The following is a 15,466-nucleotide window of genomic DNA, read 5'->3' as shown; positions in this document are numbered from 1 at the left end:
TGACATAACTATGTCCCATAATTTCTGTAGGACATTATAGAATGCAAGTAAAACACAAACTTCCAGGTTTCTCCATAACAAATATGCTTTTCAGGAAAACAGGTTGTCAGAAAGGTTATCAGTTCATTTTCACCCAAAGTCTACATTTCTATATTTACTGCTTGTGCCTACTCTTGTGTATTGCTTAAATAGACATTTCTTACCTTATTAAATAAAAATTCATGCGGGCGTTTCCATGAAGTCACTTTTAAGGATGGTGGCAATTCAATCTTCCCTTCAGGGTCCTCAAAGACATGCTACATAAAACATACATGTACAAGACTTGAAGAATGTATATTTGCTAAGCTACTGAATCTTCCACAAAATTTAAAATGCTCTGTTATTAATGTGATTATTCACTGGGAAGAGTAGGGCACAGTGAAGACAAAAGCTGATTACTTATCAATAAGTAGGGTTTACCAATATGTAAATTAGCAGTCTGAGAATTAATATCCAGTAGGTGCTGAAATTGAGCACCCTCATTTGAAAATGTCTGCCTATATAAATACTCACTAGTTAGGGGAGTTAAAAGGAAATCTACTAGGAAAGTATAAACACACACAGACACACACACAAACCCTCATTACTTTTGTTATTGCCTTTTATTTACAAGCTACAACTTCAGTGTACTAATCTGAGACTTGAACAGTAACAACTGTCTCTGAGAAAAATGGAAAGGTGTTTATGGATGTAAAGATTTTAAGAAATAGTTACTGTTTTGAAAGTCTAAAGGAAGCCTCATAGGTTGGGTTAAAGGACTGACTATTAGAGAGACTAAAGTTACCTGTTTGCTCAAGTCAACAGAGTTCCAAATACTGACCTGAATTATGCTCTCAGAAGTGGAAACAGATCTGTATGTAGGTATCAGATATTGGTACAGTATCAGATAGTTGTACAGTTGGTATTGGATATTAGGTTAATCTAATATTAACAGATATTATCTGATATGAGATATTAACAGATTTTTTTTCATTTAGGATAACTACAAGAAACAGGTCCCTGGCAGATGTGCAATTAAAGGTGAGATGGGATCTCATGCACAATCCACACTTCCTATCATGCCATACGTGCATGGCAGGAGATGCGACTGTGGAATCAACCATCAGATCCCATCATGCCATAGTGCTGGTGTAGGGGGAGCCTTGAAGCCTGATCCTGGGCTCCCCCTGCACTGGCAAACAGCAAGCTCCTGGGGCTGGGAGCCCTGACCAGCTCCCATGGCTGGGAGCCTTCAGCTGATCAGAGCTACCTGCCATGGGGGCTCAGTGGAGTCCTTCACTCTAGCTGCACTCTGCAGGCTGGAAGCCCTGGTATGCTGCTGATCTCAGCTGAGGAGGGCTACTGGAGTCAAGGGTTCCAATGTGTTCCTGTGGCTGGGAGCAGCAGCTGATCATGGCTCCCACCCTTGGAAGCCCCCAAGGCTGTGACCCACAATCAACTAATCAGCACTCTTAGCCTCAGGAACACATGGAAGTAAAGAGCTTCCATGAGCTCTGGAGGCCGGGAGCTCCAATTAGCCTGGCCACAAGTTCAGTTAATGGTGTGAAAGGAACCAACCACAAAAGTTATTACACATATTTTGTGTATTAACCAGTGTAATAACAAACAAGGAGTAAGCCACATTTAGAGTAATAACTTTGTAGTTTATTGCTTATTTTATCACACTATTAATTGCATTAACATGTGGCCAGATAATTACTTAAGATGTCATTAACTGTATCATGTAACATGTGCCAGGGGCCTTAGGCATGTTGTTCTGCCAATAACCAAAAGCTGAATCAAGGTCCCTCAAGAATATGAATGCTCAAAGCTAACAGGCTTTGATTGGCTATGGGTTTTGCCCGGAAAGAGAGGAGGATGGGAGACAGGCTTGAGAAAAGTGAGAAACAAGGCACAGCAACCTGAAAGATATGTGGTACGTTGCCTTGAGAGAAACCTAGAGAAAAAGGGCTGTTGAGTCAAGAACTGTGAAGAGAGAAACTGTCTCCAAGTAGATTCCTCTAGTCTTCAGAAAAGCAGGATTTTGTACATTCTCATACCAGAATCCATCACCTAGTGCTCCTTCTAAGTGGGCTAACCTGCAAGAACTTGAATTTTTCCCAGCTGCTCAAAGATGGTAACTACATAAAGCTCTTTAAAAAGTATAATCACATGTGGTGTGACGAACACTTTTAGCATCCCTCTCCCACATCAAACAAGTGAAAGCTGCACATAGCTTGATGCAAGAGGCTTATGTGACCTGCAAAATGCCTTGAAAGTTGCTGAAGACAACAGATTTTCAATTATAATTATTTTTACTTATTATTTGTGTTACAGTGTACTGTGCTACCCTTTAAAGCATGACCCCAGAAAGACAAAGGATCAGAGAAGAAAGAAACAAAAACACAGAGAACTGAGATACCTTGCTTTGGCAGGCTAGTGGCACTACTGGGAATAGGGTGCAGGACTCCTAAGTCCCACTTTATGACATATCTATTTGATGTTTTGCTTAAATTTAAACTTAGCTGGAGGGACCAGATACTTATTTATACATAAATATGCATACACAACCTGTAGCAACTGTATGGGTCTGTAAGGAAAGGCTGGAATAACTACGGTTATTTATTCTGGAGAAAAGAAGACTGAGGCAGGATGTGATAAGTCTTTATATACCTAAAGGGCAGTACACAGAGGATGGAGAAGGGCTTTTCTGTGTCCACAGAGGACAGAACTAGGAGCAATGACCTCAAATTGCAGCAAAGGAAATTTAAGTTGGAGATTAGGAGGAACCTTCTGAGTGTGAGGATGGGCAAGCATTGGGAGAAGCTACCTAGAAGTTGTGGAATCTACATCCGTGGAAATTTCCAAGAACAGGTTGGACAGACACTTGACTGGAATGGTTTAGTTGAGTTGATCAACCCTTGAGCAAGGAGCTGGACTAGATGACCTTGTGAGGTTTCTTCCATCCCTGCTTTCCTATGATCCTATATATGTATCACATATATAGAAAATACAGCCTGTAGGTATAAATCAGATTATGGATAAGATTCTAACATGAATTTCCATTCCACAATAATATATGTCAAAGGCATAAACATCACCAAGTAATACTGGAGGGCTTACTAAACAGCCTTTTTTCTTTTTAATGTATTTTTCCTCCTTAGTTTACTGACTAATCACAAACTTACCTGGTACTATGGCCCCCTCTACACGTTATACTTAAGATGTGATTAACCAGTAAATCATGGCTTAGGCTGTGACACAACTGCATGTTCAACCAATGAATGGTGTGATGAAACAAGAAATAAGTTGCAAAGTCATTCCACAAAAAATTGGAATAACTTTGAAGCTTGTTCTAATCATGCCATTAACTGAACATATGACCAAGTGCTCCCAGGTGGCTGGGAGCCCCATCAGCTGGGAGCTCACAGCCACAGGGGTACACCACCCCTATCAGCCCTGTAGCTGATAAGGCTCACATTTCTGGCAGCATTCCCAATGTGGAATTTGCAGCAGGGGCAGCATTGTCAGCTGACATGTCCCCACTGCAAGATTTGCAATGTGCAGGGCTTGTAGCAGTAGCAGTAGAAAGCCAGCTGCGAGACTCACAATGTGGGCAACACAAGGAATGCCTTTCCTCCTGTGAGTCTCATCAGCTGCAGGGCTTGCAAATGCAGGAGCTGGTATAGGGGGAGCCTGGAATCCCAAGTTCCCCCTGCACCTGTGATAAAGCACAATGGGATCTAATGCACCATCCCACAATCCCATGCATGTGAGACATGGCAGAAGGCACAATTTTGTTTTGAACCGTGCATCAGATCCCATTGTGCCTTTATCTGCATGTGTAGAGGGGCCCTATGTAACAGGAAAAGGGCATGTCACTTCATTTTTGCTTCCCAGAAGGCACACCAATCTTCATATCAGTAGAGAGACAAAAAAACTCAGAAACTATTCCATTATAGATGCTGAGTTCTTGAAAATTAGCTCTATGTCTCCTCAAGACAACTCTTATGCTCTCCTGGCATCTATACACATGCTCTGGGGAAGTGGGGGGCTTTAATTAGGAGAGCCGCTCTAATTAAAGCACCTGGAGCATCTCAACTATCAGTGTTTCCAAGCTTCAAAATGGTGGCGGGGGTGCTTTATTTAAAGCTTGTTCAATAAGCTTTAGATAAAGCACCCCTTGCCACCATTTTGAACTGCTGGGACACTGATACACAAGACATGGAGGCTGCTGCAGCGCAGTAATTACCATGCTCCAGCAGACTCGATTAATTGAGTCTGCTCTGACAGCGTTGTAATTACAGCATGTAGGAGCAGCCTCCATACTTGTGTATAAGCACCCCATGGCTGCAGAAGGCAGTTCAGATAAAGTAAAATGTATTTGCTACATGGAAGTGTATGTGGCAAGACTTGGGCCCCAAACTGGCACACAGCCCCATAACTATAATTGTTTGAAAAGGGAATCCCTTTTCTAAACTTGTAGTCTATAATAGCAGCTCTGCTAGGTAAGGATTGCACTTGTATCTTTTTCTAACAAATTGTTTGAACCCCAAACTGGTCCCATGTTAATTCTATTCTGAATTATTTTCTACTTTGATGGATTTTTGAGAACTGTTGTACAAACATGTGCTAATTAATATGGAAATTTTTTAAAAATGAATAAAATTAGGCAAAATATGTTAAGATCGGAATTACCTTAGTGAGAAGCCACTTAAAAAGTTAGACAATGATTTCAAAGATATATTAAAGAAAATAATGTTTGTCAGAAACATTATACCGAAGTTAGGCCAAAGTGTTACTCTTTTAAGCATACATTAAAATAAATAAACAAACTTGAAATAACACAGTCAACTTACTAAAACAGGGCTTTTTCCAGATTTATCTTTCTCTTTTCCGGTTTTTCCTGTATCCCACTTTTCTGCATTGATATCTGCTTCATTCCATTCTGGCCAAATGGGAAACCTCCCTTTCTTTGATTCAGCAGCAGTACCCATAGTGCTTGAAACAGAGCTTCCCCTGGAAAGCAATCAACATCACAATTAAAAATTAAGAATATACTGAAGAAAAGAAACATACTTTTGAGAATCTTCAAGCACCAAACTTTCATAATTTACTATTTGGGAACAGTATAGTGAACAGTTGAGAACAGAAGGATTCCATTACAGTTGCTGAGTTCTTGAGAATTAGCTCACAATGGCTGAAGGATGTTGCAATGCCAGAGTCACTGTCACTGCCACTGCCTCTGATTGGATCTGTGAGACTTCTATCCAGGCAGAACCACTCACCATACACGCTTCCACCCAGGTCCAAATTTGGCGCTATGGAGACTGCGGCTTGCGGGTGCCTTCCAGTGATGGCCAGGTTGGGGAGTGCCTGCAATGTGAGCAGCTCCTCCTGGTGGTGTGTCTCAGGGAACAGGCAAGAGAACTACAGAAGGAGCTGGCTAGGCTCCGAAGCATCTTCTGCCATAAGGCGTTCATGGATTCAATGCTGGAGACCTCCAGGACTGTGGAGGAAGAAATGCCAGACACAGCACTAGAGAAGAGAAAGGACATGGATACCCAAGAGGGTGGAAACTGGAGGCTTGTGACTTATGGCAGAAAGCCAAGATCTTCACCTCCACCTGAAGTAGTTTGTCTGGAGAACAGACACGTAGCTCTACCAGCAGAGAGGGAAGAGCATGTTCCATTGGTGGAGAAAGGCAGGCCAGGACTCAAAGTGGGAAGGATTGAGATGACTGCCATCCAGAAGCAGTGATGGGTGGCAGTGTTGGAGACTCCCTTCTTCAGGGATGGACGGAGCCATCTACCTACCTGACCTATTGTCTTGGGAGGTCTGCTGACAGCCCAGAGGCAAGATCTGAGATGTCAGAGAGGGACTATCGAGACTCATCCGGCACTCTGACTACTACCCCATGGTGCTCATCCATGTGGGTACCAATGATACTTCCAGGGGAGACCCTGAGCAGATCAAAAGTGGCTCCAGAGCTCTGGATGCAAAAGTGAGGAGGTCTGGGGCTCAGGTTATGTTTTCATTGATTCTTCTGGTTAAGGGAAAGGAGCAGGTGCATCCTGCAGATCAACACCTGGCTGCACAGGTGGTGTCCCCAGCAGGGCTTTGGCTTCTTCAACCATGGGATGTTCTTCCAAGAAGGATTGCTGGGAAGAAATGGGATCCACCCGAAAAAAAGAGGGAAGGGCATCTTTGAAGACAGGCTCACTAACCTAGTGAGGAGGACTTTAAACTAGTTTTGTAGGGGGGATGGAGTCCAAAGCCCTGAGGTAAGTGGGAAAGCAGGAGACAGGAAGAGCAAGCAGGAGGGGCAACAAGGGAGGTGCTCTCATACTTCCTGAGAAATCAGGGCAATCAACTAGTTACCTCAGGTGCCTGTACACAAATGCACTGAGCCTGGGAAACAAACTGGAAGAATTGGAAGTCCTTGCACAATCACAAAGCTATGACGTGATTGGAATAACAGAGACTTGATGGGATAGTTAACATGACTGGAGCACTGCCATGGATGGGTATAAATGTTCAGGAAGGACAGGCAAGGGAGAAGAGGAGGAGAAGTTGCACTTTATGTAAAGGAACCATATGACTGCTCAAAACTCCAATATGAAACTGGAGATCAGCCTGTTGCGAGGCTCTGGGTTAGGGTCAGTGGGGAAAGCAACAAGGGTGATGTTGTGATAGGGGTCTGGACTAGGCTTTCTTCAAACAGCTGGCAGAAGTTTCCTGATCACAGGCGTTGCTTCTCCTGGGGACTTCAATCACCCTGACATCTGCTGTGAGGGCAATACAGCAGTGCTCAGGCAATCCAGGAAGTTTTTGGAGACTACTGGGGACAACCTCCTGGTGCAGGTGCTGGAGAAGCCAACTAGGGGCCATGCTCTTCTTGACCTGCTGCTCACAAACAGGGATGTATTGATGGGGAATGTAGTAGTGGATGGCAACTTGGGCAGCAGTGACTATGAGATGATTGAGTTCCGGATCCTGAGGAAAGGATGGATGGACAGGAGCAGAGTAAGGAACCTGGACTTCAGAAAAGCAGACTTTGACTCACTCAGGGAACTCATGGGCAGGACCCCTGGGAAGGTAGACTGGATGGGAGAGGAGTCCAGGAGAGCTGGCTGTACTTCACAGAAGCCTTACTAAGAGTGCAGGAACAAATCACCCCGATGTACAGGAAGACTAGCAAATATGGCAGAAGCCAGCTTGGCTTAGCAGGGATCTCTTTGGTAAACAAAATAAACAAAAGGAAGCTTATAAGAAGTGGAAACTTGGACAAATAACAAGGGAAGAATATAAGAGCACTGGCTTTGGCATGCAAGCACTTAAGGGAGCCCACCCCTGCCCCAGCCCTGGCACAATCTGTGGGCAAGGCAAGAGCCCCCAAGGGAAAATCTTGCCTGCCTGTACACAAATGCCAGGAGCTTGGGGAATAAGGAGGAGGAGCTCGTCCACCTGCTCAAGGCAAATAATTATGATGCCATAGGTATAATGGAGACCTGGTAGATGAATGAACTGTAAGGTGGAAAGAAAACTGGCTGCAGTGAAGGGCTCAGAGAGCAGTAATCAATGGCTCCATGTCTGGTTGACAGCTGGTATCAAGTGGAGTGCCCCAGGGGTCAGTCCTGGGACCAGTTTTGTTCAGTGTCTTCATCAACAACCTGAATGATGGCATAGACCGCACCCTCAGCAAGTTTTCAGATGACAACAAGCTGGGGAAGTAATAAATAGACTGGAGGGTAGGCCTAGGATTCAGAGTGACCTAGACAAATTGGAGGATTAGGTCAAAAGAAATCTCATGAGGTTCAATAAGGACAAGTGCAAAGTCCTGCACTTAGGACAGAACAATCCCATGTACCAGTATAGGCTGGGGGCTAACTGGCTGGGCAGCAGCTCTGCAGAAAAGGACCTGGGGGTTACAGTGGACAATAAGCTGAATATGAGCCAGCAGTGTGCCATTGTTGCCAAGAAGGCTAGTGGCATACTGGGCTGCATTGGTAGATGTGTTGCCAGTGGGTCATGGGTAGTGATTATTCCTTAGTCAGCACTGGTGAAGCCACATCTGGAGTACTGTGCTCACTTTTGGACATCCCACCATGGAAAGGATGTGGACAAATTGGAGAGTCCAGCAGAGGACAACAAAAATGGTGAGGAGGGCTGGGGGATATGACTTATAAGGAAAGACTGAGGGAACTGGGCTTATTTAATCTAAAGAAGAGAAGGCCGAGAGAGGATTTAATTGCAGCCTTCAACTACCTGAAGAGGGGGTGGGGGTTCAAAAGGGGATGGAGCTAGACGGTTCTCAGAGGTGGCAAATGACAGAGCAAGAAGCAACAGTCTCAAGTTGCAGCAAAGGAAGTTTAGGTTAGATAGTAGGAAGAATTTCCTCACTTGGAGGGTAGTAAAACACTGGAAGAGGTTACACAGAGAGGTGGTAGAAGCTCCATCGCTGGGCTAAACAAAGCTTTGGCTGGTATGATCTAGTTGGGGATATTCCTAGTTTGTTCAGGGGCTGGACTAGATAACTGTTAGCAGTAAGTCCTGGCCTAGTCACACGTGTAGGATGACTAGGGGTTACAAGCCTCTGAAATCTGTGAACTTCTGACCTTGGTGATGCTGCGACCTCCTTCCCACCTGGAAGCATGCAAAGTCTGTCAGGATTATACAACCATCATGGCAGGAAAAATATGATAATGAAGTGCTGGGTTGCAAGAGTTTGTGAAAGGACTGGTCATGTCTGCATCTCTGTGAGGGAGTATGAAGTGTTTGTTTTGAGGGAAAGGGCGCCTGTGTGAGCAAGGGGCTGAACTCCCAGGATTCACTGAGCTGTGGAGAGATTCCCACCATACATGAACGCACCTGCCTGATCTATTTGCCATCCTTCATGAGGGTAAAGTTTCATCTGCCTTTGTATTCGAGGTGCTTGGTACCCATTTGGGGAAGGGCAGAGACAGCCTCAGTGACCATGGCTAAGTCTGAAGTAACGCTCACAGTCTCCACATCAGGCGCTTAGTGCTCTTGGCTGCCCTCTTGTGGTACCTCAGTGGCGGGTTTGGCTGTTATTTGTAAAATCTGATACCATCAAAGCCTACATCTGTCTGTCCATCCATAACGCTTTATTCACTCTCTGATTGGCTGACAAACAGTCAACCAGAGTGCGAGGAGGTGTTCCGACAGAAGGCAGCCCGCCGCCATGATGGGGGGGACAGAGCAGTGAGGGGGGAGCAGGCCTGGATTCCAAGCAGCTGGAAGGAAGGGGGAGCAGGCCCAGACAGGCAATTGGCTAGTATTGTATAGAGGCAGTCCTCACTTAGCGCTCTTAATTGGTTCCTGAAAAAACAAGTGTTAAGCTAAACCAATTTTTTGACGAACCAAGATGGCGACACAGACAAAGGGGTGCTAAATCACACAAGGAGGCTGTGTGCTGCCGATGTGCTGTGGTGCTAGTTTACGCTCCCTGCTGCCAGCTGTATGATGCCCATGGTCATTATAATGAAACTCGCTGAACGTTAAGCGGAATCGGGTATCAATGTAAAATGAGCGTTATGGTGAAATACCACTGAGCGAAACAGCGTTAAGCAAGGGTTGCCTGTATACTGTTCTACCTTGTGATTCTTATTTCTTGTTAATGCTCTTATGTTAGCAACTGGATTTGTTATATTTTTTCATTGAACTTATATACGATTGTCTTGGAGTTACTGGTTTATTGCCGTCAGGATAGGACCAGGCCGTAGGTCTATACCTAGGGAAGAGTCCCTTTTAGGGCCACCAAAACTTTAATTGACAGAGTAAAGGGCAGAACAACCCTCTGGGTTTATTCAAGCAGAGACCCTGATGCTTTCCTGTCAACAATGACCTCCTAAGGTCCCTTCCAACCCTAACTTTCAATAATTACTTCATGGGTCTTGCCTATGACCATCCTATTTATAAGTCTCAATTTGATTTTTTCTCAATTGAAAGATATTGCTGACTTGCATTTCATTTGTGATTCGCTATGGCTGCCACACCCTTTCCCACAATCCTACTGCCAAGCCAGGCCTTTTCCATTGCATATTCATGTCCTTGATTTATATATTAGATATCCATAAATACAAACCTGCATGCATACACATATACATAGGTGACACATGGGGGGAGAGGGCAGGCTCATGCCCCTCCCTGAGAGTGCTGGTGCTGCGTCTGATAGCGAGTGCTCCAGCTGGTAGGGGAGCACAGTGTGCCCCCCCCGTGAAATTGGCTCTGCCGGTGGCACACCCAGAAGGTTGGCCCTCACTGATCTGAACTTTTCTAATGGTGCTTTACAGGAATTCATTGCCAAAAACTAACTTACAGATAATCTCTGAGATTACTGAAACCAAATGACAGGAGGCCAACAACCTTTCTGCATTAAGATCCCTCTTGAAGATTTCTTCCATGATTTCTAGAAAAAGAGCCATGGTTGAATTAGTTCATAAAAAGTGAGTCTTTACCAAATAACTGAACCATCTTATAACAGAACCTTCAAGATGTGCCTGTATCTGAACTCTTTAACCATATGCTTTTAACTCTGTGTGCCATTTTTCACAGCGCTCCATATCCCTAGTGTTTCTACTCTAACTTACTGCCATGCATTTAAATGAAACTGAAGGAATTTTGGGGTAGAGACCAAAAGGTTAAAATCACAGAGCTAGACATGCAATTCATACTGTATGTACCACTGAGAGGCACTGCTGTACTGATGGTAGGTCCTGGCAAGAATAGGACCAAGCACCCCCTGCTCATCTTTGCTCACCAGGTCCACTAACACACACCAAACTCAAAAATACATCAGTGAAGTGGCTTTAGGTTCATATCCCTGAACGCACTCCTGAAGCTTTGGGCTTTTAGTGAGGCTGTGAGAGTATTAAGCCCAAAACAACTGCACTAGGGAATTTCCAGTTTAGTATCAATGGGCGCAGGTAAGCAGGGCTTGTTTGACCCCATTATTGCCAGGATCTACTGTTGCAGCACTGTAAACAGGGCAGCTGAGTTTTGGAGGATCATGGGGCAACTTTCTGCTTGTGGTAAAACCACCTATGTCCTGATGCTGCCAAGCTACTCAGCACCCTAGCTCAAACTAAGCACTCTAAGCTTCTTACCTTGGGATTGAATCCTGCAGCCATTCTCAGAACACACTTGTCAGACAGGCCTGGCCAAAAACAAGCAAGAAATGGGACTTTAAGGGCTACAAAGTAATCAATTATGTGATATTATTAGGACAATCAGCTGGAAGACAAAATACGTACTATGACCAATTTAAAATCAAAGTGTGAGACCAGATGTCCCATATCCTTAAAGGATGTTTTGCTCATAGGGTTATCTACTATTCTTGGTGAGTCTCTCTCCTGTTGAAACTTTTCCATGTTATACAAATAATATAATAATATGCACTGGAGAATATTCTCTAACTTGACTCTCCTATATCTCAGGTGAGTTCTTAAGCCACAGGGATGGAGAAGCAATTTCATTTTCTCTCAATCTCGTTTGCCAAACAAAGGTGTCATTATTTAAAAAAACCGGAACAAAATCAACAAGAGAATCATCCCAAGATGCACAACAGCCTGACGGCTAGTACATGTTCCTGGAATGTGGGAAACCTATGTTTAAATACCTGGCTACTTTAGAAGGACAGGACTTCAGTACCAGCCCTCTCCTCAGCACTTCCTATTGGCTAGATTAGGCAACTCCACATGCAGCTTCCTCACTTCTCACTTAATTATCCAATGAATCAATCAAAATGGAATCCAGGTACCTTATTCAGAGATGACAGTTCAACTAGGCAGCACCAGGATACCTAAAGGACAAACACTAGGGCACCAAAATACTATTGCAGATTTAGACCGGTGTTTTTATTTGTTCTGTCAAACATCTATTATACTCTGCCTACCCTATGAGAGGGGAAAAAAAAAGAGTGCTTTTCCTCAGTTGTTAATTCCTGGATAGCTCCCTAAAAAACCTAAAGACTACCTTGGCTCCGTGAGATGAATGGAGAATAATAAACCTCACCTCAAAATCCTTTGAAGATGAAAAAAATCTAGGTACAATTAATTCATATTCTACCCCACAGTTCTCCTGCTGAATGTAACTTTTTCTGTTTTTCATAAATCATAATAATATAGGGATGGTCTAATTAAATATCTAATTTGTTTTAATTAGAATTAGCTAGGAAATACCAATTTGAATATATAAATTCCTAATTAATTAAAATATAATCTACTCAATTCATACATTAAATTAATTGATTGCCTTCAGTGCTATTTTAGTATGTTATTTTGATCATATTCATTTGCATTGTCCATATTCATTTGCATGGTCTCCCTGGTACATAAAACTTTCATCATGTTAATTAGAAATAATGCAACATAAAAAGTGGAAAGAGTTTTGCAAAGAGCAGCTTCTACAAAATGACATATAGCTGTATCGTTACAAACTGCTGGCCCTTCTCAGATTCAGATCGTACTCTAATGTACAACAGCACATACATATTTCCAGTCTTTTAACAAATAATAGATCCTAACTGAACAAATTCTCCACAAGCTTCTTTCCTGCTAGTTTTCAATCCTACTTCTGTTTTGATACACTCTGCTGCTATCTGTAGTTCAGTCCTTCATGGCTTCATATCCTGCCTTTCTGCTGCCTCACCATCCACAGTTCATACCTCCAACTTCTCCTCTCGTCCACTGATATTATACATCTTCACATCCCCACTCAAAAACTTATGAACTGCTGCTGAATCCAGCCGTCCTCCCTGAACTACACCTTATTCAAGTGATTCTCAATCAGGTGTCTTGAGAGCCTTTCGAGGGTGCAATAGGGTGCTATGCAATATTAGCACTATTAGGTATGCAAACATGATTCACAAGTTAAACACAGATATTTGAAATAGAAATTCATAAGGTTAAAAACAATCTGACCTGATATAGTCCTTCTGAGTACTTTGTAACGAAATTACTCTTTTTTCTAGTAAAAAAAATGAGTGAAAGCTAAAAGCTAGCATTTTCCAAGGGGTGCCCTGAGTCTAAAAAGTTTGAGAACCACTGCATTATTCAATTCTTGTCTCTTTTTGGGCCCTGTAGCAAGTATACAGAATTTCTAAAAAAATTTGTTCCTGGACAAATCTTTATGCTTTTTCTCAGCTTACCCCCAGGTTTTTGTTAATATTTCTTGCCATTATCTTGCAACAGGCCTCAGTTCCCCAAAGCCACTTGAGGTATTTTTACATAAGTACGCACCACCACAGTATGTACCTATGTACATATACATTTTTACATATGTAAGCAACTGTGATGCATGCAGTTGTGTAAGTGGTGAAATGCAAGCCAGCGCGCAGAAAATGGTGGGGTTCACTTTTGAACTAATACACATAGGTGTTTTCATTCAAAAGCATACCGCCGCCATTTTCGCTGCACTAATATGCATTCCACCACTTACACAACAGCAAGCAGCGCAGCACATTGCGCATCAGCTCGCGTGCAGAGCAGACTCAATTAATCGAGTCTGCACCAGAGATCCAGCGTGTCGGAGCGTTGCAACACGAAAAATGCTGCATAAATATGTATAAATGCTCTGGGAGACCTCTAGTGGCCCACAGAGACCTGTTTAGGAACCTTAGCCACTCCATTCATCATCTCCCTCATTCCTGCCTGCCACAACTATGTTACTAGGAACATTTGGGAGACTGCCTTCCAATAACCAGGGTGTAGCTTTAAGTATCCCACTGTACTCTACACTGTTTATTGGGCTCCCTCTTTCTTCAGCTCTGTCAGTGGGCTCTTTCTACCCTCTGTCCAGTTTTTCGGGGCTCTCAGGCCCTCTGCACCACCTCTCAGGGCTCCTGCACCCTCTGTACGGGTGCTCAAGGCATTAATAAGCTCAGACACAGTTTGCTGGGCCTCCGCCAGCCTCTGCTCAGGGTCTGAATCCTGCAGCTTCCTAATTTAATCCTTTGGCACTCTGGCAGCTCAGTTCTACTGCCCAACATCACCATCAAGCGAGACTTGGGTTGTATCTCTCAGCCCTGTGGAAGCTGACTGTCACTTCTCCCAGAGCTCTGGGCCTGGGAGCAGCCCCTCCACAGTCTAAAGTTTTGGATTATATCCCCCAAGGACCCTCTCGAAGGTACCATGTCTCTGGGCTTCCCCCTCTTAGTAACAGGCTAGGGGCTCTGTTACACGCTTTCTGTTTAATCCGTTATCTTACCGCTCTCATTCTTGCTATGTACCCAATGCATGTTCATTGAGCTTTCTTTAGTCATTTAAGTTTTTGGTATCTGGCTGGTGTTTTTACATATTTCCAGATTTGTAGCCTTGTCCAAAACATCCCAAATATTTGAGATTACATGAATCCTATTCTTCCTATATACCCTGAGTCAAAAATATATAATTTTGCTAAAAGTGTTGTTATCCATGTCTATTTGCCTCCTCCATAAATTAGCATTGATTTTTATGTTATACTGCTATTACACAGATTCTTCTTCACACGTATCAGCAGGTTTTCTGTTACTTCAGGTCTTATTTCCAGCTGGTTTTCTTTTTTTTTCCGTTTTTATTCCTGCCTCTTAAACTTGTTGTCTGGAAGAAAAATTATCTGCTACTAGATTACTAAAACAACTAGATACCTCAGTTGTCTCTATTTCCTCCTAACCATTTAATACTGAGTATATTATCCATTTCTGCTATCATGGTCTTTTTTATGGAAACCACTGGTCCTATTTTCTTCCTTATATCAATTGTCATTTAACTTTTTATCTGCTTGGCATAGCTACACATAAAAGGAGAAAGATGTCATCCACAAAGCCTAGGTCCTCAAGTTTTCTACTGTCAATCCAAGGAATGCCACCGCTTTTTTCATAGGCAATCTACGGTCTGTCTAGAAATTAGAAGCAGTAATGCATGTACTTATTCAACCCCTATTACTACATTAAACCACCCTGTTAACTGTTTTGGAGGACAGTTAAACAAAATTAATTGTCTTCAGAAAGAGATATTTTGAGATATCCCATAGCTAGCCATTATCACCCAGACTTCAGAAAATCTTATAGTACTCTGTCTTTGGAATACCCCATAACTGGCTATTATTTCCCATAAAATGTCTTCATCAAGACTATTAAAAGGTTTTTCAAAGCCAATTAAAATAATAAAGCCATAGTAATAATAATAAAATAATTAAAGGATCAATGTTGATTAGCATTTTGTTCCAGTGCATTTTCTAGGACTTTTCACAATGCATATTTATTCTGTACACTTCTCTGCAACCCACTCACTCTTCTCTGTTGCTAGTCTACCATTTATTTCATCCACCATATTATCATTTTACTATAAACTTTTGCTCATACTGTAAGAAATACTGTTCCATTCTTGTTGTTACAATCCATTAGACCTCCTTTCTTCAGCAGTTGATAATTAAATTATTTGAATAA

The 15,466-nt window shown here is 42.9% G+C and overlaps 1 protein-coding gene across 1 annotated transcript in view; it reads right to left on the bottom strand.

Moving 5' to 3' along the window:
• ADGB (androglobin) overlaps positions 1-15,466 on the bottom strand; it is a 279,220-nt gene that overhangs the window by 250,567 nt on the left and 13,187 nt on the right. The window contains exons 2-4 of the mRNA XM_090041017.1: positions 11,148-11,197; positions 4,878-5,037; positions 204-296 (exon numbers count right to left, since the gene is read on the bottom strand). Of these exons, the coding sequence (XP_089897143.1) occupies positions 204-296; positions 4,878-5,015 (231 nt within the window). The 5' untranslated portion in view covers positions 5,016-5,037; positions 11,148-11,197. The remainder of the gene's footprint in view (positions 1-203; positions 297-4,877; positions 5,038-11,147; positions 11,198-15,466) is intronic.

This window comes from Crocodylus siamensis, chromosome 1 (assembly GCF_052110815.1).
Source record: "Crocodylus siamensis isolate JL-2025a chromosome 1, ASM5211081v1, whole genome shotgun sequence".
Taxonomy (NCBI): Eukaryota; Metazoa; Chordata; order Crocodylia; family Crocodylidae; genus Crocodylus; species Crocodylus siamensis.
This window is presented reverse-complemented; position numbering and strand designations above follow the sequence as displayed.